Source organism: Lagenorhynchus albirostris, chromosome 10 (assembly GCF_949774975.1).
Source record: "Lagenorhynchus albirostris chromosome 10, mLagAlb1.1, whole genome shotgun sequence".
NCBI lineage: Eukaryota > Metazoa > Chordata > Mammalia > Artiodactyla > Delphinidae > Lagenorhynchus > Lagenorhynchus albirostris.
In genome coordinates this window covers 586,890-611,100 of record NC_083104.1, presented here as the reverse complement: position 1 = coordinate 611,100, position 24,211 = coordinate 586,890, and the positions used below count along the sequence as shown (strand labels likewise).

At 45.6% G+C, this 24,211-nt stretch overlaps 1 protein-coding gene across 1 annotated transcript in view; it reads left to right on the top strand.

Moving 5' to 3' along the window:
• The window catches only part of TXNRD3 (thioredoxin reductase 3), a 52,261-nt gene that overhangs the window by 8,117 nt on the left and 19,933 nt on the right, over window positions 1-24,211 (top strand). The window contains exons 4-12 of the mRNA XM_060163070.1: window positions 10,416-10,476; window positions 11,445-11,554; window positions 13,827-13,931; window positions 14,167-14,239; window positions 16,180-16,299; window positions 18,066-18,210; window positions 19,447-19,560; window positions 20,316-20,541; window positions 21,147-21,239. Coding sequence (XP_060019053.1) covers window positions 10,416-10,476; window positions 11,445-11,554; window positions 13,827-13,931; window positions 14,167-14,239; window positions 16,180-16,299; window positions 18,066-18,210; window positions 19,447-19,560; window positions 20,316-20,541; window positions 21,147-21,239 — 1,047 coding nt within the window. The remainder of the gene's footprint in view (window positions 1-10,415; window positions 10,477-11,444; window positions 11,555-13,826; window positions 13,932-14,166; window positions 14,240-16,179; window positions 16,300-18,065; window positions 18,211-19,446; window positions 19,561-20,315; window positions 20,542-21,146; window positions 21,240-24,211) is intronic.

The following is a 24,211-nucleotide window of genomic DNA, read 5'->3' as shown; positions in this document are numbered from 1 at the left end:
CAAAAACAGCTGCTTCTGTGGGGATCAGAAAAATTAAGGACGTGATGTTTAAGCTGGTCCTTGAGGGATCAGGTGGATGTAGGCAAGGAATAGCATCTAGCTGAGGAGTTCCTATAAGCAAAGGTAGGAGATGAGGCCATGAAAATAGTGGGGCTGAACACAGGGTGTATGAAAGGGAGTCAGGAGAGTAAAGTGGCAAATGGCCGAACTTCAGTTTCTCAGCAGTATTCATACCTAAAAATGCGTGGTAGTAAGTGTGGACTTCACGATGTCAGACTTGTGAGGAGTGAAAGGGTCTGACCTGTGACCTGGAATCTGGCAGCAGTGTGAGGGGTGGGCTGGACGTGCGGGCACCTGACCGGGCGGGAACTTCCTGTGAGCCACATGCAAGACCATGGCCCAAGGGAAATAGTGAAAAACACGCCCTCATTTTTTAGCCCCTTCCCCACATTAACTGTAAGCCACGTTTTCCCCAACCTTAATTCATACATCTGTGGATTAAATGTATACTTCCATTGGTTAGCTCTTTTGTTCTGTAGTAACATACACGTAACATAAGGCTTACCGTTTTAACCATTTTAAGTTCGGTGGCGTCAGGCACATTCACATCGCTGTGCAGCCATCACCCCCAGCCAACCACAGAACTTTTCTCATCTTCCCCAGCTGACACTCTGTCCCCATTAAACAGTAACTCCCCATCCCTCCCCAGCCCCTGGCCCCACCATCTGCTTCCTGTCTTAGGAATCTGCCTCCTCTAGGGACTTCATATAAACGGAATCGTACAGTATTTGTCGTTTTCTGACTGCCTATTGTAGTATGGGTCACAGTTCCCTTCCTTTTTAAGGCTGAATACTATTCCACTGTCTGTATAGACCATAGTTTCTTTATCCATTCGTCCATCAATGAACAATTGGGTCACTTCCACCTTTTGGCTACTGTGAATATTGCTGCTGTGAACATGGGTGTACAGATATCTGTTTGGGTCTCTTTTCAATTCTTTTGGGCTTATACCCAGAGGGGGAATTGCTGGCTCATATGGTATTTCTATATATTTTTAATTTTTTGAGGAACCATCATACTGTTTTCCATAGGGGCGATACTATTTTAAATTCCCACCAGCAGTGCACAAAGGTTCCAGTTTCTCCACATCCTGGCCAACACTTGTTATTTTCTGTTTTTTATACTGTTTTTGTTTTGATAATAGTTATCCTAATGGGTGTGAAGTGATATCTCATTGTGGTTTGATTTGCATTTCTCTAATGATTAATGATGTTGAATATCTTTTCACATGATTATTGACCATTTATTAACGGACAGTATCTCTTTTGGAGAACTGTCTATTCAAGTACTTGATCAATTTTTAAATTGGGGCTTTTCTTGTTTGTTTAGTTTTAGTTCTCTCTCTCTCTCTCTCTCTCTCTCTCTCTCTCTCTATATATATATATATATATATTTATTTATTTATTTATTTATTTATTTTATTTTTTTTGCGGTACGCGGGCCTCTCACTGCTGTGGCCTCTCCCATTGCGGGGCACAGGCTCTGGACTCGCAGGCTCAGCAGCCATGGCTCACGGGCCCAGCCGCTCTGCGGCATGCGGGATCCTCCCAGACCGGGGCACGAACCCATGTCCCCTGCATCAGCAGGTGGACTCTCAACCACTGCGCCACCAGGGAAGCCCCTAGTTCTCTATATATTTTATATGTTAATCCCTTATCAGATATGTGATTTGAAATATGTCTCCAATTCTGGAGTTGCCTCTTTACTCAGTTGATAGTGTCCTTTAATGCACAAAATTTTTAACTTTAATGAGGTCCAATTTCTCTGTTTTCTTTTGCTGCCTATTCCTTTGGTGTCATATGCAAAATACCACCAAATCCAATGCCATAGAGCTTTTGTCCTATGTTTTCTTCTAGGAGTTTTATAGTTTTAGCTCTTACATTTAAGTCTTTAATCCATTTTTAGTCGACTTTTATATATGGTGTTAGGTAAGGGTCCAACTTCATTCTTTTGCATATGGATATCCAGTTTTCTCAGCTCCATTTATTGAAAAGATTGTATTTCCCCATTGAATGGTCTTGACACCATTGCCAAAAGTTATTTGACCTTATATGTGAGGCTTTATTTCTTGGCTGTGTATTTTCTTCTGCTGCTCTTCATGCCTGTCTTTATGCCAGTACCGCACTGTTTTGGTTACTGTAGCTTTGCAGCAATTTTTGAAATCAGGTAGTGTGAGACCTCCAACTTTGTTCTTCTTTATCAAGAATTTTTCAGCTATTCAGGGCTCTTTTGAGATTCTATATGAATTTTAGGATGGATTTTTCTATTTCTGCAAAAATCACTGTTGGGATTTTGATAGAGATTAGATCACTTTGGGTGGGTAGTATTGAAATCTTAACAACATTAAGTCTTCTAATCTGTGAACATAGGATTTCTTTCCAGTTATTGGTATCTTCTTTAATTGTTTCAGCAGTGTGTTGTAGTTTTTAGTGCACAAGTCTTTGCCTCCTAGTTTATTCCTAAATGTTCTTCTTCATGATATTGTAAGTGGAATTATTTTTTAAATTTCTTTTTTTGGATTATTCATTATTAGTATATAGAAAAACAGCTGATTTTTGTCTGTTGATTTTGTATCCTAAACTTTCCTAAATTTTTTATTAGTTATAACAGTATTTTGTACAATCTTCAGGAATTTATACATATAAGATCATTTTGTCAGTGAACAGAGATAATTTTACTTTTTTTTTCCAGTTTGGTTGCCCTTTATTACTTTTATTTTTTGCCTTATTTTTCTAGCTAGGACTTTCAGTACTATATTGAGTAGAAATGGCGGAAGTGGGCATCCTTGTCTTGTTTCTGATGTTAGTGGAAATGCTTTCAGTCTTTTTCCATCAAGTCTGATGTTAGCTGTGGTCTTTTTTATATGGCCTTTATTATGCTGAGGTAATTTCTTTCTATTCTTAGCCTTTTGAGTGTTTTTATCATGAAAGGGTGTTGAATTTTCTTAAACGCTTTTTCTGCATCCACTGAAATGATCATGTGGGTTTTTTTCTCTTCATTCTGTTAACATGGTGTGTACTACATTAATGTATGTTTGTATGTTGAACCATCCTTGCATTCTAGGAATAAATCCCACTTGATCATAGTGTATAATAGTTTTAATACTCTGTTGAATTCCTATTGCTAGTATTTATTTTGTCGAGGATTTTTCAGTCAATGTTTATGAGGGATATTGGTCCATTGTTTTCTTGTGATGTTTTTGGCTTTGGTATCAGGGCAATGGCAGTCTCATAGAATGAATTTGGAAATGTTCCCTCTTCAAATTTTTGGGAGAGTTTGAGGAGGATTGGTGTTCACTCTTCTTTATATGTTCAGCAGAATTCACCAGTGAAGCCATCTGGTCCTGGGCTTTTCTGCATTGGGAGGCTTTTGATTACTGATTGAGTCTCCTTACTAGTTACAGGTGTATTCACCTTTTCTACTTATTCATGATCCAGTCTTAGTACGTTCCATGTTTCTAGGAATTTATCAGTTTTATCTAGGTTATCCGATTTGTTAGTGTTAGAGCGTTCAGAGTACTGTCTTGTAATATTTCTGTAGAGACAGTAGTAATGTTGCCTCTTTTATTTCTGATTTTAGTTATTTGAGTCTTCTCTATTTTTTTCTTAGTCAATCTAGCTAAAGGTATGTCGATTTTGTAGATCTTTTCAAAGAACCAACTCTTGGTTTTGTTAATTTTCTATATTGTTTTTCTGTTCTCTGTTTTGTTTATCTCTGCTCTTATTTCCTCTCTTTTGCTAGCTTTGAGTTTAGTTTGTTCTTTTTCTAGTTAAGGTGTAAAGTTAGGTTGTTGATTTAAGGTCTTTCTTCTCTTTTAATGTAAACATCTATAGCTGTAAGTTTTTCTCTTATCACTACTTTCACTGCATCCCATAAGGTTTGGTATGTTGTGTTCTCATTTTCACTTGTCAAGATATTCTATGATTTCCCTTGTGACTTCTTCTTTGACTTATTGTTTAAGAGTGTGATGTTTAATTTCCACATATTTGCGAATTTTCTAGTTTTCCTTGTGCTCTGATTTCTAGTTTCATTCTGCTGTGATAAGAAAAGATACTTTATATATTTTAATCTTTTTATGAAGACTTCTTTTGTGACCTTGGCTATGATGTATCGTGGAGAATGTTCCATGTGTACTTGAGAAGAATGTGTATTCTACGCTTTTTGGGTGGAGTGTTATGTAATGTGTCTGTTAGGTCCAGTTGGTCTATTGTGTTCTTTCAGCCCTCTGTTTCCTAACTGGTCTTCTGTCTGGTTGTTCTATCCATTTTTGGAAGTGGAACATTAAAGTCTTCTACTATAATTTAGTTCTATCAGTTTCTTTCTTCAGTTTGGTTAGTGTTTGCTTCATATATTTAGAAGCTCTGAGGTTTGGTGGATATATTTTTATGATTGTTATGTCTTCTTGGTAAATTGACATACAATGTCCTTTTAACATATAATGTGCTTTTTGGACTTCCCTGGTGGTGCAGTGGTTAAGAATCTGCCTGCCAAGGCAGGGGACATGGGTTTGATCCGTGGGCTGGGTAGATCCCACATGCTGTGGAGCAACTAAGCCCCTCTGCCACAACTCTCAAGCCTGTGCTCTAGAGCCCATGAGCCACAACTACTAAGCCCACATGCCACGACTACTGAAGCCTGTGCAAGCTAGAGTTCACATGCCTCAACTACTGAGCCTTCATGCTCTAGGGCCCATGTGCTACAACTACTGAGCCTGTGTGCTGCAACTACTGAGGTTCATGTGCCTGGAGCCCATGCTCTGCAACAAGAGGAGCCACCACAATGAGAAGCCCACGCACCACAACGAAGAGTAGCCCCTACTCGCCGCAGCTAGAGAAAGCGCGTGCACAGCAACAAAGACCCAATGCAGCCCCAAAAATATATATATATAATAATAATAATAAACTATATAATGTCCTTTTTAGTCTCTTATACCAGTTTTGGCATAAGGTCTATTTTGTTTTATATTAGTATAAACATTCTAGCTCTCTTTTGGTTACTATCTGCTTGGCAAGTGTTTTCCATCCTTTCAGTTTCAGCCTATGTGTGTCCTTAGCTCTAAAGTGAGTCTCTTCTAGACAGCATAATGTTGGATCCTGTCTTTTTGTCCATTCTGTCAGTCTGTGTCTGTTGTTTGGGGAGTTTAATCCATTTACATTTAAAGTAATTATTGTTAGGGAAGGACTTGCTTTTGCCATTTTGGTATTTGTTTTCTGCATAGCTTGTAGTTTGGGGCCCTCGTTTCCTCTCTTACTGTCTTCGTTTGTGTTCAGTCGATTTTTTGTAATGATACTTTTTGACTCTCTTCTTGTTTCCCTTGTGTACATTTTGTAGATATTTTTGTGGTTACCATTGGAATTACATATACCATCCTAAATATATAATCTATTTTAAACTGATAGCAGTTTAACTTCCATCACATACAAAAACTTTACTCCTTTACAGTTCTGACCCCTCCCCCTTCATCCCTTCATGTTACGTCACAGATTACATCTTTATGTATTGTGTATCCATAGACTTACAGTTGTTTTCTGACTTACGTCTTTTAAATCCAATAGAAGAGTAAAAAATGTAATTATAAGCTAAAATTACAGTAATACTGGTATGTATGTTTGTATATGTTTACCTTTATGTGAGAACTTTGTATTTTCATATGGCTTTGCATTCCTGTCTAGCATGCTTTCATTTCAACTTGAAGGGCTGCCTATAGCATTTCTTGCAAGACAGGTCTAGTATTAATGTACTCCCTCAACTTTTGTTTATCTGAGAAAATCTTAGCTTCTCCCTCTTTTTTTTTTTTTTTTTTTTTTTTTTTGCGGTACGCGGTCCTCTCAGTGTTGCGGCCTCTCCCGTTGCAGAGCACAGGCTCCAGACGCGCAGGCCCAGCGGCCATGGCCCACGGGCCCAGCCGCTCCGCGGCACGTGGGATCCTCCCGGATCGGGGCGCGAACCCATGTGCCCTGCATCGGCAGGCGGACTCCCAACCACTGCGCCACCAGGGAAGCCCCTCCCTCATTTTTGAAGGACTTTTTTTTTTGTTTTTTGGCCAGATATAGAATTCTTGGTTGATAGTTGTTTTTTTTGTTTTTGGTCTTTTTCTTTCAGAACTTTAAATATATTATCCAGCTCTCTCTGGCCTATGAGGTTTCTACTGAGAAATCCACTTACAACCTTAATGAGGATCACTTGTAGGTGACGAGCTGCTGTTCTCTTGCTACTTTCAAGACTCTCTTTTTGTCTTTGGTTTTTGACGTTTTGATTGTAATGTGTCTTGGTGTGAGTCTTTTTGTGTTTATCCTTCTTGGGGCTTCTTAAAATTTATTTTATTTATTTATTTATTTTTGGCTGCGTTGGGTCTTCATTGCTGTGCATGGACTTTCTCTAGTTGCAGTGAGCAGGGGCTACTCTTGTTGTGGTGCACAGGCTTCTCATTGTGGTGGCTTCTCTTGTTGTGGAGCACGGGCTCTAGGCACTCGGGCTTCAGTAGTTGTGGGACGTGGGCTCAGTAGTAGTTGTGGTTTGCAGGCTCAGTAGTTGTGGCACACGGGCTTAGTTGCTCCACGGCATGTGGGATCTTCCTGGACCAGGGATCAAACCTGTGTCCCTTGCATGGGCAGGTGGATTCTTAACCACGATGCCGCCAGGGAAGTCCCCTTCTTGGGTTTTTTTGAGCTTCTTGTATGTGTATATTCATGTCTTTCCTCAAATTTGGAGAGTTTTGGGGCATTATTTCTTCAAATAAGCTCTCTGCCCCATTTCTTCTTCTGTGGCTTCCATAACGTGTATATTGTGTAATGGTGTCCCTCAAGTCCCTTCCTCCGTGTTCATTTTTCTTCTTTCCTTTTCCTCCTCAGACCTAATCTTTTCCAAAGGCCTGTCCTGAAGTTTGGTGATTCTTTCTTCTCTCTGGTTGACCCTGCTCTTGAATTCATCTAGTGAATTTTGTAATTCATTGATTGCCTTTGTCACCTTCAGAGTTTCTATCTGTTTGGTTATTTTTATCTCTTTGCTGATATTTTCATTTTATTCGTATATCATTTTCCTGATTTCCTTCAGCTCTTTGTGTTTTCCTCTTTGAGCATATTTAAGACAGTTGTTTTCAAGTCTTTGTCTAGTAAGAATGAAGTCTGTATGTGTTCAGGGACATTTTTGGAGAGTCATTTTTTCCCTTTCTTTGTATGCATGTGATCTTTTCTCGAAAATTTGGCATTGTAAATGCGGCCACCTCTCCCAGTCTTCACAGACTGGCTCCGAGTTAGGGAAGACCTGCCCTCACCAGTGCAGCGTGGAGGCCTACGCTCTTCGGAGGCCTTTTCTGGACACCTTCCCTGGGTCTGTATGTGTGCTTTTCACTCAGTCTCAGTGAGGCTTCACCGAGACCAGTCCTTCAGGCAGCCCTCACGTGGGGGCGAGGGCCTCTCTGCTCTCTCCACGTTGTGAGAGCGACGGGGGCCCAGGCTGCTGCTCCCCTCTTACTGTGCGGTGCAGCACTGGGGAGATGGAAAGCACCACAGAATTCTCTGCCATTTAAATGGGGCTCGCTCTTCACTGAGCATTCCTTGGTTGCTGTAGATCTCTGACCAGCTCCCAGAGCTTCGTTGAGTTATCTTACTTTGACATCGTTTAGCTCCTTGGATTTAGATTGCAATTTTCCGTCAAATTTGGGATGTTTTTGTGTATCTCTTCAAATGTTTCTTCTGCCCTTTTCTTTCTGTCTCTTACTGGTTTTCACACCACGCATACATTGTGCTTAATGCGGTCCCGTATTTCTCTAAGGTTCTGTCCTTCTTCTGTATCTCTTCTCTCTGTGGCTTGAGGCTGCATGATCTCCACTGATCTGTCCTCAGGTTTGCTAATTCTGCCGGTTCAAGTCTGGTGTTGAGATACTATAGTGGAATTTTGATTTTTGTTGTGGTACTTTCCCATAACTTCCAGTTGGTTCCTTTATATGATTTCTGTCTCCTTATTGATATTTTCTACTGGATGAGACATTAGCATCATGCCTTCCTCCATATCTCCTGCAGCACGCTTCTCTCTAGTTCCTTGAATGTAGGTACAGTGGCTGCTCTGCTGGTTCATCATGCTATCTGGGACCTCACAGGCAGGTTCTCTCGCTGCTTTTCTTCCTGTGTGTGGATCCACTTTCCTGTTTCTTTGTATGTCTGGTAATGTTTTTTGTTGAAACCAGGACATTTTAGGTAATGCATGATAGCAGCTCCAGATACCGGACCCCTCCTTCTCTGTGGCTTGTTTTTGCTTGTTTATTTCTTTGTAGTGCGGTGGCTGGATTATTGGGGGAAGTTTGTTTCCACCTGAAGATGGAGCCTCCCATGTTCCTCAGAGGTGCAGCCCTGGGTCTACGCAGCCACCCTGGGATAACAGGGGTTTAGCAGGGCTCTCGCTGGGCGTCTGTGTTATATTTTCTGACCCTGTCAGTGTCACGCCAGGTGTTAGGCTCCACTAATTGCAGGTTAGTTGCTCTGCTGTTTTTTGACAATGCCCTGGTGTGTAAATTGTTCCCTTTGCTGATCTAATTAAATCTGGGCCCCTTTGCAGCTGTAGTTTTTGAGACAAGTTTGCAGTTTGTTCTGACCCTAGAAGGGTTGTTGTCCGATATGTCCTTCCCTGGCTCTCTGGTAAACCAGCTGGCTACAGAGGATGGAGCTACCAGCCTACCCTTAACTGCTCACCACTGAAATCTCCATTGTTTCAGTTGCACCTTTAGACGTGAACTTCCCCACAGTGTGTTTCAAATGAAGTCCGTTCCTTTGGGTAGAGTTTCGGAGCTCTCTGATCTTGTGGTTTACCTCTTGCCCTGAGCAGAGTCTCTGAGCCCTTGCTCCAGAGCTGGGGTGGGGACAGCGACTCCTTGTCTTGGAGGGACAACCTGCTTTATGCGCAGCTCTGGTGAGGCGGTGGCCTCTCCCAGCCTGGAGCCTTGCCCCACCAGTGGGCTGGGGCCAGGCGGATCAGGGCCCCGGCGTTTTTGCCTGGGATAGAAACTTGGATTATTAGTAGGGGTGGTTGAAGGAAGGGAGCTTTTCCCGTGTTGCTGGCCACGCTCCCTGGGAATATAGCCTCTGCCACTCACAGCTGTGGGGAGATTGGGAAATGGTGGTGGCCTGACCCTTCTGGTGGCTGGGATCTCAGGGAACAGGCAGCCCCGTTCCCTTGGCCACGTTCACCTGAAGTGGAGCTTCCATCATGCTGACGGGGGCAGAGGAGAGAAGGCGCAGGTCACGGCTCAGGTGCCTCAGACTCTCCCGCTCTTACTGACATCTAGTAGATTTTCTTCAATAAATGTTTCCTTATTTGCTGTGTGCCCTCAATTTCGAGATGGCTCTTTTTAAACAAGTTCCACCAGTTGTGGACGTCTGCCAGGGAGCAGGTCTGCCAGGTTCCTCACGCCTCCATCCTGGAATTGGAGCCCCTGGGCTTTACCTTGAGGGCTGAGGGCGGTGAAGGGTTGGAGCCCTGCTGAAAGCTGACCTCATCAGCTGCAGCTTAGAGAACCCCTAGGAGAGAGCTGAGAAGTCCCCGTGATAGGTATCACTGGCTGAGGACAGCCACTGTGGGGAACTGGAAAGGTGACCTAGGTCCATGTAGAGGACTGTCGAGACTTAGTAATTAACTGGTGGATGAGGAGTTAGTGAGGGGAGGGAGGCACTGCAGGACAGGGAAGCACTGCAGTGACTCACAGTCCACGCTCTGCAGAGTTCTCAGAACGCAGATCAGCGGCCAGGGCCTGCGTCTGCATGTCTGACGACTCCTAGCGATGCCCGCGCTGCTGGTGCCCCGTTTGGGTAGCAGGGACCTAGGGTTTTGTGTTCAAGCAACTGGCGAATGGTGACAGGGTGGAATTGTCCATTTCCTTGTCTGTTTCCCCTGCTGGAGGGCAGGAATGGTGTCTTTCTCATTGTTGTATCTTGAGTATGTAGAACAATGGGTGACCTCTATAGTAGGTGTGTGATGGTTGAGTGTTTGTTGAATGGCTTAATGACTGTCGACAGAAACCACAAAGAGGAACAGTGATGTGGGAACAGATGAATTTTATTTGGGGCATGCTGCACGTGAGGTGCCTGTGGTCAGCCAGGTGGAGAAATATTGCTTGTCCTGAGATCAGAAGGGGGATTTGGGCAAAAGTTAGTGATTTGGAAATCGAGAATGCAGATTGTAAAGGAAGGAAAGAGGTGGGGTGAGGTTTTCCTGGGAAGATGCATAGAGGAGAGGGGAGAACATAGACCAGAGCTTATGTTGCTGAAGAACATCTGTTGTGAACACCCCTTGTCACTATGCCCGTATTTCATAGCTCTGTCTAATCTTCGTGAGAGTGAACCTTAGGTGCATTTTTGTTGCAGGTTAAAGAACTCTTTTCTTCCCTGGGAGTTGACTGCAATATCTTGGAACTTGATCAAGTTGGTAAGTAGAATGATTAGTACACATTGTTGTTTGTAATAAAGGTCAACAAGATTGACTTCTTTCCGTTTGCCTCATTCAATTCCACTTACTCCTGTCTCTTTCGGTTAGATGAGCTGATTTCATCTACGTTCAACCCCGCAGAGAATGAACCTGTATATGAAAATAATTTGTGTAGATTTTTTTTGTTTATGTTTTTTGCATTTGAGGGGAGGGACTAGAAGGAAGATGTATAAGCCGGTAAGCTGGAAGTCCTTCAGGCATCTCAGATGTGTCTGCCAACTTTCTAGCACAGTACATTAAGCTGTGATAAATGAAGTGAATCTGCCCCTGTTTCCCGAGTGTATCACCCCTGAGGGGCAACACGTCAGCTTTATGCTTTTGTCCTGTCATCTGTGCACTTTACACGGGCATGTGTTTTGCAGGAGTGGGAGACGTCATGGTGAACAGAACCCTGATCTGAGCCTTCATGACTTCACCCTCCTTTTAGCCAGTTCACTTTAATAAGTGAAGTGTTCTAGAGTCTCTGAAACTTTTCTAAAGCGTATCCCGAGTGGGGCGCCTGGAGTACTTATGGCCCAGTTCTGCTTTCAGGGAATATGATCATGAAGAGTTTCCAAATGCAATTGCAGGAGGTGTTTTCTGAGTTACCACTGTTAAGGTGGATTGTGCGTTACGTTTGCTCTTTAGAGAGGATTCTTATCGTCTCTGCCTACTCACGGGATCATAAATCAATCTAATCTAGAAGTGTTTATTTTAAAAGGAGTCAGTAGACTGGTCTTTATTCTTTAAGGCTCCTTTTGGACACCTGAGTGTTTTCCCCTGTCGAGTCATCATTTATAAAGTTGTATGGCGTGCTGACCTCTGTGGGTGTGCAAACGTGGGTGTCTGAGTGTCCTAACACTGCAGCTCAGCTCACAAAGGCTTAGAACCTTTGCAGTGCTTTACATATTTAATCATTTATTCCTTAGATGATGGGGCCAGTGTTCAAGAGGTGCTGTCAGAGATCACTAATCAGAGGACCGTGCCCAATATCTTTGTGAATAAAGTGCACGTGGGCGGATGTGACCGAACTTTCCAGGTAATGATAGTATCGTGTGTTCTGGAATGCTGTTTGTTCAAATTTTGTCTTAAAAAAAATATTTAAAAGGGGGAGGAGATGGTTTTTAGAAGTCGATTCATTTGTGTCTTTTGGAGCTTGTAAAATCAAAAGCCTGTAGGATGGTTATCAGATAATCTTGACTGCTTTAATGGAAATTAGCTTTTCTACGAATTCAAACTTCAGAAGCTGAGAAGGAGGAGGTTTTGAGTGAGGTTGCAGGACAGACAGGTCAGCGGCGCTGCTCTCTTCCTCCTGATGGGACAGAAACGAGGCCTCTTCCCTCCTCAAGGTTTAGTGATATGAGCTCAACACTAACCTTCTGGTCCAGGGTGCATAGAACGTCTACCAAGGCTGCTGACCCTGCGAGCTTCGCAAAGCTTTGCTTGTTTGATTCCTAGAATGCAGAAATGAACAGGAATCATTCGGTTAAGTAGAGACAGATCAAAATTGTTATTTATTAAATAAGGTCTGTATTTTAACTAGTTGTTTGCTTTTATTAAAATTCTGCTCTTGTAGCCTTTATATATGTATGCAAATGGTAATAATCAGTGATTGATTAAATACTTATATTTAGATTTCAATTAAGAATTATATTTTTGTCGGGAGAAAAGATTGTCTACGTTGTATGTTAACCTGGGATTGGCATTGTTATCTAGTAACAGCCTGCTCTATGTGTCCTAGAAGCTATAACCCAACTCACGTGGTGGTAAGTACCATAGTTTACAGCCTCTGAACACCTTTGGAGTTGCTGATCTTGCCAGTCCTAGCTGGGAAGATGCTGTCAGAGCATGGTCTGGGGCTGTAGAGATGTCAGTTCTACTTCGAGACTACAAGACTCTCCCTTGGACAGCCGCTGTTGAGGTGGATTTCCCTACGGGCCCCTAGGAAGCAGGAGGCCACCCGGCTTTGGGACCGTGCACGAGGCATCTGGAAGCAGGAGGCCACCCGGCTTTGGGACCGTGCACGAGGCATCTGGAAGCAGGAGGCCACCCGGCTTTGGGACCGTGCACGAGGCATCTGCTGGGTCTGTGGTCATGTGGCACTTCCACTGCGCTCCCAGGATGAGCCCACTCGAAAGCCAGTGTGTTGGGACTGAGCAGCCGACTTCGCGCAGACAGAACTGTTGTTTAGTCACATGTGGAGCCTCTGACCTCATCTAAGCTTCTTCTGACCACCAGGAGAGCCAAGTGGACAAGAGAATGTGCTGCAGGGTCAGCCTCCCGACCAGGAAAAGCAAGTTGTTTGTGTTGTATAGGAAGTTGCGAGATTTAGGTCAGTTTACGAGAAACCAGGAAAAGCTTCAAAGTGCATGTCCTGCTGCCGATGCATGAGAATTGTTCTCAAGGTGAAGACTAGCACAGGTGGACAAAGCATAGAGGGCCTTGAACAATGGTGCTTGGCTATTTAACTGCACTTAGTTATTCTGTAACTCAGCTCTACCTGCTTGCCACTCGCAAGGCAACACCGAGAAGCAAGTGTTAGTAGAAAGGAAAGTTGCTTTAATCAGAAAAGCCAGCCGTCTGGGGAGAAGGCGGACCCACGTCCCAAAACCAACTTGGAAGATTCTGCTTGGCCATGAACGTTTTTAAAGGGAAAAAGGGGAAATAATCTCAGTTAATCATTGAGACAGGAGGTCGGATTCTTCGTTATCTCTCCATCGTGTGCAGACCTGCTGGCTTCTCCTGAGCTTCCCTTGGGTGCCGTCTTGCCCACGTGGTCCACCTGCAGGTTTGCTAAGGGGGACGATGGGCATAGAGAGTCAGTCATTCTTTACCTACTTAATCCTTCATTCTTACTCCTTTTAATCCAGGAAAGGAGTCGACAGGTCAGGCGAGGTACTGCGTGCATTCAGCAGAGCAGAAATCAGGGGCTAGTTTAAATGTTACCTATGATCTCAGTTTTACAACTAAGGTCTGAGGAAAGCAGAGGCGAGCAAACGGAAAAGGGCAGAAGAGCTGCTTACAAAATGACCTTGTCTGACATGGATGTAAGGCCATGACCTCCCCATCATTGGACACATGCCTCACTATAGGGTGATAACCAACAAAACATATGTGCTTTGGCATCCGTTCTAACTAGTTGGACCCAACTGAATGCCGTCCAGGTAAACTGACAGTTCCAACTTACAAAGATTGTAGGTCAACTGTTTCCAAGATTTTTATAAAAGAAATTTATGCCGATTAAGCATAGGGTACAAAGAAATAGTTTGAAAACAAGTCACACTGTGTTCTCTCCTTTGGTTAACCCTCAGGCACATCAGAGTGGTTTATTACAGAAACTCCTTCAGGAAGATCCAGCGTATGATTACGACCTCATTGTCATCGGTGGTGGCTCTGGCGGCCTTTCGTGTGCTCAGGTATGAAGAAAATGACACCTGAAGATGATTTTCCTGGTGATTGCCATGAGCATTTCTTCTGCTGCTTAAAAAAAAGCCATTTATGATGTTCCAGTGTACTCTGTTGTTGTAATAGCTGGTTTAATGAAGGGGGAAAACTGGGTTTCATCACAAACACCGTCATCGTTTAGGGGAGAGAGAAATCGGGAGAGTGTCAGGAAAATGACAAGGTCTCTATCTGTGGCTTTTTTCGTAGGAAGCTGCCGCTTTGGGGAGGAGAGTCATGGTGCTGGACCTCGTGGTCCCGTCGCCCCAGGGCACGTCGTGGGGTGAGCTGCTCTTCCCACCATCGTGCGGTGGTGGTTCTCTGTAGGCTCAGTCTCCCTCAGTCCTCACAACAGTCTCGAGCATAACCCACCTGTTTCAGGGGTGAGGAAACTAAATCTCCAATCACATTGTTAACAAGAGGAGACACTGGAAGAATAATAGGAAAATAATGAAGGAAGACTGTGCGAAAGGGAAAAATTCCGTGACCCCAGTGTTCCAAAGCTTCTGCCAGAATAAGTTTTGTACACACGCGTGGGTGTTTTCGCACAGTTGTGGTCACGCAGTGGTGTGTGCGTCCCGTTGTGCTCGCCTGAGTTGGCCATGATGCTTTTCTGTGTTTCTGCATTGATTTTATCATGGACCCCAGTGGCTGCAGGATGGTCAGTTGACTTAGTGTGTGTGGTCATCCCAGGTCCGTTTAATGCAACGCACAGCAAGCTCCCAGCCTGGGACTTTGCTGTAGACAAGAGCGCTTGCCTGTCCACGCTCTTTTCACTGTAGCACAGAAGGCATAGCTTTTGTGCTGGGTGTTTTCTGTCTGTGCTTCGGTCCATCCCCGTTGTCTGTACCCTGCGCTCCCCACAAACTCCCCACGCGGTGGATTGGCCGCGTGCCCTCTGGCTTCTGCTGGGGCGTGGCCATCGGGGTAACGGGAAGAGCAGAGGAGGAAGCGTACGGCGGGGTCTCCAGGCCCGCTGGGCACTGCAGGCTGGTTCTCCCCCGTGGTCCAGCTTTGGGTGGTGGCACTGGCCCCGTCGCTTACCCCTTCACAGGGCTGGTGGCGGCCCCCCTTGCACCCACTGCTCTTCCTGCCACACCCTGTCATGATTTCTACCCTCTCCTCAGTTCCCCAGCTGGAGTGTCACCTGTTTCCTGCCAGAACCCTGACAAAATGGGAAAGTTGGTTTTTGTTTTTGTAAATAAATTCATTTATTTTATTGATTTTATCGATTTTATTTTTGGCTGTGTTGGGTCTTCGTTGCTGCGCGCGGGCTTTCTCTAGTTGCGGCGAGCGGGGGCTACTCTTCATTGCGGTGCGCGGGCTTCTCATTGCGGTGGCTTCTCTTGTTGCGGAGCACGGGCTCTAGGCGCGCGGGCTTCAGTAGTTGTGGCATGTGGGCTCAGTAGTTGTGGCTTGCGGGCTCTAGAGCGCAGGCTCAGTAGTTGTGGCTCGTGGGCTCTGGAGCGCAGGCTCAGTAGTTGTGATGCACGGGCTGCGTTCTTCCGCGGCATGTGGGATCTTCCCGGACCAGGGCTCGAAGCCATGTCTCCTGCATTGGCAGGCGGATTCTTAACCACTGCACCACCAGGGAAGCCCTGGGAAAGTTGGTTTTTAAAGTTCAAGTTTACTCAAAAAAATTTAGCCTAGAATTTCATATATTAAAGGTAGTTCACCTCAACTTTGCTCGTATGGTTGGAACGCTTGTCTTTCTTCTTCCTTCCTCTGCCCTGTCCCCTCTCCTGTCCAGAAAGAGTCCGCTTAACCTGGACACCAGGAGAGAGGTGCTCTCAGAGGGCTCTTCTGTTTCTAGCCCCGTGTTGTTGAAGGATCCAGAGTAGATGTTACCTGGCAGCTGGCAGTGGACCTGTGCTGGCTCCGAGGAGGACTCAGGTTCGCAGAAGCAAAGGCTGGAGGCTGCAGTGTTGGCCTCAGTGCAGCGTGGGCCTAATTAACCCGACGTGGTTCTGACCACTTTGTGGGTCAGACTCAAGTGGAAGTTTTGGACTCTGTCCCCAGGTTCACGTGCACGTCCATGTTTTGCACATCCCTGGGCTTCCTTCATGGACCCTCGGTCAACAAGTTTGGTGAATCATTTCGTGTTGTTGTGGGGCGTGATGGTGACCCCATGACGGTCAAGTTTGTCATTTCCACGTTTTAATAACACCCACTCTGCACGCACGCACACACACACGACGTTACAGCTGTGACTCTCTCTCTCAGGTCTCGGTGGTACTTGTGTGAATGTCGGCTGCATACCGAAGCAGTTGATGCACCAGGCCGCCCTTTTGGGCCAGGCGCTGGCTGACTCGAGGAGGTTTGGCTGGGAGTGCGCTCAGCAAGGTGGGTGATGGCGTGTAAAGAGAGCGGTTGGGAGAAAGGAAGAAGGAACGAGCTCCTTAGAAGTCCGTGCTGTTTACGTTGCTGGCTGTGCTGTGCAGCTGATGGGATCTTAGTTCCCCGACCAGGGATCGAACGTGGGCCCTCGGCAGTGAAAGCGTGGAGTCCTAACCACTGGACTGCCAGGGAAGTCCCTGTAGTTCAGTGTTAAATTAGTTTAATAAACACTTGTGACGAGCCCACCGTGTGCCAGCCAGGCCCAGAGAACTCGAAGGTGGTCAGTTGAAACCTGCTTTCGTGGGCCTTAGTGCTTAGGGAGGGAGCTGTTGCAGCCTCGGCCATTCCAGACCCTTAGCAGAGTGTGAGAGGGAATAATCACTATTTTCAGATTTCTTTCAAGTATAAAGAAAACAGAATAGCAAGGGGCATTGTGTGGATTTTATCCATTACTGTGAGGACATTTGCTTTTTTATTAGTGTTTATGTATGTCTTTGGTTAATGAAAAATGGAAAACAAATTCGCCAATAAAAATCTATTGGTGGGACTTCCCTGGTGGTCCAGTGGTTAGGACGCTGCACTTCCACTGCAGGGGATGCGGGTTCGATCTCTGGTTGGGGAACTAGATCCCGCATGCCGTGCGGTGTGGCCAAAAAAAAAAAAACATCTGCAAAGCACCTATTGGTGAGGCTCTGAGGATGCAGGGATGAGGAAACTGTCACTCCTGCCCTGGAGCAGCACAGCCTGCTGGGGGAGGGAGAGGGGAGGGGGGAGGGGAGCGACTTAGTGCCCGTAATTGGTGCTGAGGTTTCCAGCATCAACCTGAGGGGCACTTAGGAGCCTTGAGCCGTGGAGGTGGCGAAGGTGGCCCTTGAGGTAGGACGCAGGGCAGGAAGCAGCTTGCCCCACAGCATGTGAGCTGTGTAGGCATGGCCATCATTGCTGGCCGAAACCCCCGGCACCATGGGCATGCAGTCTGGGAACGTAGTAACCAGAAGGGCCATCGGGACTGCAAAACGTTAGGAGACTTGTTGTCCACTGAGGTCCTAGGAAGGGTGACATGACGTCTGGGCCATAATCCCTGCCGCCGCCCGAGCCTCCGCACACTGTGACCTCTGCCCCTTCCCTGTGCTCTCCTGGCCCACGTCCCAGTGGGCGGGGCCCTCGAGAGCGCTGGAGGGGTCCAGGTCCAGATGTGACCAGAGGGTGAACCCCCGATGGATGGGTTTGCCTTTGGGGACCTCCCCCAGCTTGACGGGAGCCCTGGGCTGGTGTCTCCTTGGGGACCGGCATCGGCAGATGAGATGGATCCAGGAAAGAAACCCCACCTAGAAGGTCCAGGGTGAGGAGGAGTCTTGATTCCGTCAGCCCCACCCTGGCTTCGACGGGAAGTGGGTGAACTCGGTCATCTAAACGCGGGGATTCACTGTCACAGCCCCGCCGGGGACCCGGGGGGAGTGGCCGGGGAGGTGTCCCGCACGTGTCCTGGGGGCGCTCCCGGTGCCTCGAGACCCTGGGGCCTGGGTGCGAGATGGCTGCCCCCTGCCCTCCTCCGTGGGCTTCCCTTGTCTTCACAGCTCTGCTTTTCGCGTCTTCTGTATTTTAGAAGAGGAAGAAGTATAAGCCGTGACTGGCATCAAAAAGGTTTCAGTTGCTGGTTATCTTCTGTTCACTTCTTGACTCTTGAAGCGATAGATAGGGTGGCTCACGTGTACATGTGACTTAGTCGTGACAGTGCAGCCCCTTCACACCCCCTGGTGATTTCTCCTCAGTGAAGCACAACTGGGAGACCATGACCGAAGCCATTCAGAAGCACGTCGGCTCTCTGAACTGGAGCTACCAGCGGGCTCTGAGGGAGAAGGCGGTGGCCTACGTCAACTCCTACGGGGAATTTGTTGAACACCATAAAATCAAGGTCTGTTGGGGCGTTTTGTCCCGTTCGTTGCTTTCCTTGCTTCTGCCATGCCTGCCGTGAACCCAGACTCCGTGTTGCACGTTGAGGGCTGCAGCTGGTGTGCGTGTGCACAGCCGTGCACGCGTGTGCTTTCCCCAGTGTTCGTTGATTCCATGTCTGACTAAAGTGGAGACATTGCCTTTTAAAGAATTCTCAGTTTTAACTTATTTGCCTTTTGGTTTCATTGCCATCTTAAAAGAGAAAATGTTTAAACAGTTCAGAGTTCAAAATTCTAAAAAGATCAGAATTTTAGGAGTGCAATTCTTTTTAAAAATGAAACCTTAACTAGAACTCCGGTACATATTATTCATAAAAGCACTAGTAAAAGCAGTATCAGAATTAGTGTATTTTATACATTTATATTTGTAATACTTGTGTGTTGTAAGATCGGTACTTAAGGGGAATGAGACTGTTTTGATGATCACAGACATTTAACTGGAGTATGAGAGCCGGTCCGGTACCATCCTCAACACCTGCTCCCCCTCTGCCCTCTGCTTTGGTGGCACAGTACTCGATGGCCTGGACAGGACTTGAGGTCCTTTTGTGGTCACCTGTTGTCTCTAGAAAGGTGTCAGTGGTGTGTTGGGAGCTGAGAACCTCACGTGGCCACAGGAGGCTGGGGTGGGAGCTCCAGTCCAGGGGCTTGTTTCTCAGGCCGTCACCTGCCTGCCTTCTCCCCGCTGCAGCCTGGCTGTTCTGTTCAGGACCCTCCTCCAGGCTGCCCTCCCTCCATCCCACTGTTTTTTCGTTTTCTAATGAAAATGGATTTATGATTTGCTTGTGTAATTGAAAATAAACAAACAATGACAGCTTTGTGGATTCCGCAGAGCCTGGATTTCGGGACGGCGCACAAGGTCTTCAGAGTGGGCGCCCTCTTTCCTTGTTCCTTCCCAGCACTGGCTGCTCCCCAGATGCCAGCTGCTCTGCGGCCTGCGCACTTGGCCACGCCCTGTCCTCTCTCCAGTCACCCGCGCGGCCGCCCTGACTGGCCTTCCAGTCCCCCACTGCCCCGCACCGCGGCCGTAGTGCCCGGGCTGTGAACACACCTGTTTTCTGTGCAGGAGGTTATCACAGTGTGTTATCATCTTTGCATGTGTGTTCCCGCTGACAGGAAGCTCCGTAGTAACTACTGCGTCCCGGGTGTCTGATATTCTCTGGTATTTGATGAAAAGTGAAGTTTGCTTTGCTCTTTTCAAGACAACCAATGGAAAAGGACAGGAAACGTATTATACTGCAGCAAAATTTGTCATAGCGACAGGGGAAAGGCCGCGCTATTTGGGAATCCAAGGAGATAAAGAATACTGTATCACTAGGTAAGATTAACTAGGCCATCCAACCGTAAGCTGTAAATAGTATGTTTCTGTGTCTCCAGTTTATTTTCTCCCTGTTATTTCACAAAAGATTTGAACTAATGACACATCAAAGTACATAACAAATGCAAAGCTAGGTAGTTAACATAATGGAGCAGAGACCGTAGGCTCGGTAAATAATAAGGTCACAGGTGCACACAGGTGGGTTGCAGGTCTCCTGGTAGGTGCTCTGGGAACGGGTCTGGGATCTGGCTCTACAATTTCTAGAGCTCACAGGGAAGCAGTGATACTTCACTGCTTTAGGGTTTCGTGTCTGTATGGCAGTAATGAAGCAGGTGACCAGGAGAAGCACAGCTGTCCTAATGCTGGCATGTAATAGGAATTCTCATTGGACGGTTGTAGCAGGACATACGACCTTGACATATAAAGCTGGACAATGAATTTCAAACTTTTTTGAGCAGGTGCACTTTAACAAATACGTTTTTCACTGTGTGGTTGCTCCGGTGAACACACAACACACGCTCCAGACAAAGCCGTGTTTCTTCTTATTACATAGAATGTGGTCTAATATCCTCTATTCCATTTTATTATTTACAAAATCTTGGCCTGTGACCCACTAGTTTGATTTTGAGACACTGGGCTGGACATCCCCCTCCACAGTGGACGCACATTCCACAGGCTGTCTGTCCCCTTCAGCGCCGGTTCGTTCCGGCCCCGCATGGTACCATCCCGCCCAGAAACCCCTTCTCTCTTCGCAGCGATGACCTCTTCTCTCTGCCCTACTGCCCGGGCGCGACCCTGGTGGTGGGCGCATCCTCCGTGGCGCTGGAGTGCGCAGGCTTCCTGGCCGGCCTGGGCCTGGAGGTCACGGTCATGGTGCGCTCGCAGCTCCTGCGGGGCTTCGACCAGAAGATGGCCGAGAAGGTGGCTTCCTCCATGCAGCAGCTCGGCGTCCGATTCCTGCGCAAGTTCGTGCCCGTGGAGGTGAGTTCCCAGCACCTGCCAGCCTTCGCCGTCGCCTCGCCCTCCCCGCTCCTGCGCTTTCCTGTTGCCCTCGTTAACTCTGCTCGCCAGGGACCCTGAAGATGGTGCTCCCACCCCGGTCTGGGCGCCCGGCCGCCCCCTCCCCCTCCTCCCCTTCCCCCTCACCGTCCCTCCCCCGGCCACACGTCCCGTCTCAGTGCTGAGGCCTCTGCTCAGGCATCCTCCCCAGCTCCGCACCCATTTATGCAGCCGCCTGCTGGGCGTCTCCACTTGAATTCCTCTCAAACATTTTAAATTTAACAAGACAAAATAAAGCTCTCGATTTCCCCACCGAATGTACTCCCTGCTGTGTTTCCGGCCTGTCTCAGTGCTCGGGAAGTGGTCCCCTGGAACACGCCATTTGTTAAGCCAGTGCCTGGAAAGCATCCCTCCGTGGCTCCCCTTCTGTTGTCTCCAACTAACCCAGCAACTTATCTCTCCCTCCACATTGTCCCTTGGGACGGCCCTCTTTTCTCTGTCCAAACACCTAAACATACACACACCCTGTGGTCCACCTCTTTTCTGTCACCTGTAGAGATAATCCTTGCACTGTTCCTCCTCACCAGGTTCAGCAGTTGGAGAAGGGGTCACCCGGGAAGCTGAAGGTCGTGGCTAAATCTACGGAAGGGACAGAGATGATTGAGGGCCTTTACAACACGGTGAGCTTCTGTCATGTGAGCAGTGGGTGGATGAACACGCTCATAAGTTAGTGCAGATGAAACTTAGGGGAAAATTATACCAGCGTTAACTCTTTTCTTGATTCTTCGTGAGAGTCTGATACGTATGGAAGGTGGTTGTGCTGTTGACATTTGATAGTTTTCAGTGGTACAGGAAGCATACGATGGTAATATACGTGTGTGTGTGACTATGCAGAGAACAAAATCTGGAAGCAGGTATACCTGCTTTTAGTGCTTACTTCTGGGGAATTAGATGTCTTATACATTTCTGCATTTGAATATTTTTGCAATAAACATTGAATATACTTTATAATCCAAACAACAATAAAGGTATTTTCAAAAACAAACAGTGTAAAATCTCCAGACAGTGTGACTAGTCCCTGGACTTCTGGGTGGCAACGATTCTAATTTAAACTGATGATGTTTAGAGACCATTTCTTTTGTAAACTGTAGTTTATACCTTTAACATAAACTGTACACTTATGTTTTACACACTCTTATAACATGATTCTTTTCAATTACAAGTAGATAACGTGGAGAGGCTCACCAAAGCCAAAAATATGTAAAACAAAAACAAAAATAAAAATCAGCCTCTGTTCAGATTTTGATTAGGATTGCGGTGGATGCGTAACCAGTTGGAAACACTGGACTTCTTTGCAGTGTCCGTTCTCCCAGTCCATGAACATGGTATATCTGTCCTTTGACTTAAGCCATCTGTCATAGTTCCCAGCAAATTTAGTACATTTCTCTGTAGACATCAAGAAGGTCTTCTGTTAGATTTATTGCTAGGTACTTACATATTTCTGTATAGTTACAAATGATGTTTTATGAAAAAAATGTCATTGTCTTTCACTGTTTGTTGCTGATATATAGAAATGCTGCTGATTTGTGTGATTTGATTTAGTATTCAGTAAGCTTGCTAAAGTCATATTTGGTCATGTATCCTCAGATTATGTGGGGTCTTCTTTGTACATGTTCATATCAAGGGTTTTGCTTCCTCCTTTCGACTGTTTCCCTTTCCTCCTTTTTCTTGCACAAGGGCACCAGCCATGGCCTCCAGTGCAGTGTTAACAAGAAATGCAGAGCCAGGTGCTCCTGTCTGTTCTCAGGGTCGGAAGGAAGGCTTTCACTGTTTCATGGTTATAGAGTAAGGTGTTCCGTAGGGTTTGGGTAGATATTCTTAATCACGCTAAAGAAATGATTTTCTGTTTCTCGTTTGCTCAGTGGTTTCATTTGTTATTTGGGTTTTGTTTGTTTGTTTGTTTTAAAAGTCAGGAGTGGATATTTAGCGGTAAGTTTGTTTCTTTTGTAGCTGTTAATGATTTTTTTTTCTTTAATCTGTTGGTGTGTTGAATTACATTGGTTTTCTAATGTTCAATCAACTTTGTATTCCTGATAAACCCAACTTGGTAATGGTCCTTTTTATATATTGTTGGATTTGGTTATTTAGAATTTTTGCATCTATATTCAAGAATTGTATTGGCTTATAATTTTCCTTTCATGTACTGAACTTTTCAGATTTTGGTATCAAAGTTATTCTAGCTCATGAAAGAAGTTTGGAATATGTTCCTTCTTTTTCTGTTCTCTGGAAGCATTTAGTAATATTAGAATTAGTTCTTTGTATGTTTGATAGAATTCACTGATGCAACCACCAGGGCCTAGAATGTTCAGTGAAGATATATTCAATTTTCTTTAACAGTCAATGGACCTTTTAAAGCTTTCTACTTTTTTCTATATCAACTTTTGATTTGTTATATTTTCTCAGAATTAGTCTGTTTCATCTAAGTTATCAAATGTATTGGTATAAAGTTGTGCAAAATATTTAAAATTGTGAATTGTTTATTTTTGTAATGATGTATCATTTACATGTAGTGATATACACAGTTCAATTGGCTTTGACAAGTGTACATGTTTCTGTAATGCACACGCCTTTGGGAATAACAGAGCATTTCTGTGGAGTCGGAGAGCTGTCTTGCGCCCCTTCCCAGTACCTTACCCCAAGCAACCCTGAGCTGGTTCTGTCACCAGAGACCAGCTGTTCCTATTTCGATGTCACGACGTGGAGCCATGTGGTGCGTGCTCCTCGGGGTCTGACTCGGGAGCCATCCGTGTGGCGTGTATCAGTGGCTGGCTCTTTTCACCGTATGAACTGTCTGAATGTACCACAGGTCACTTTCCTGTGGAGGGATGCCAGGCTGTTTGCAGCTGGGTTCTTGTGACGAAAACTCTGTGAAGGTTCTTGCGTGAGGCCTTCCATGGACACACGCTTTCCTTTCTTGTGGGTAAATACCTAGCAGTGAAATTGCTTGGTCACTGGGGACTTCCTGTGTGTAACTTTTGGGGAAACTGCCAGACAGCTTCCAAATGATTGTCTCAATCTATATTCCCACCAAGGATGCATGAGTTGTGGTTGTCCTGTAGCCTCACCACCATTTGGGGTTGTCGACTTTTTTGTTTAAGCCGCTCCAGTGCGTGTGTAGTGGAATCTTGTTATAGGTTTAACTTGCATCTTCCTAGTGACTACAGTGATGTTTGGCAACTTCTCGTGTGTTTTTTTGCCATTTAAATATTTTCCCTTATCAAGTGTCTGTTTGAGTCTTTGGCGCATTTTTGGTTGGGTTATTGAATTTTATTTGGAATTGCAGGAGTTCTGTGTGTGTTGTGGGTACATTCCTTTTTCAGATGTGTGTGTGTGAATATTTCTTCCCATCTAGTTGTCCATTTAGTTTTTTATGGCATCTTTTGATGAGCAATAGTTTTAAATTTTTGCTGAAGTTCAATTCATCAGATTTTTGTTTTATGATTAAAGTTCTCTGCGTGCTCTACCCAGAGGTTGTGAAGGTATTCTACATTTTCTTCCTGAAGCTTTATAGCTTTATCTTTTATGTTTAAGCCTGTAATTCACCTTGAACCAATTTTTGTTTACGGTGTGAGGTAGGAATTGAGGTTCTTTT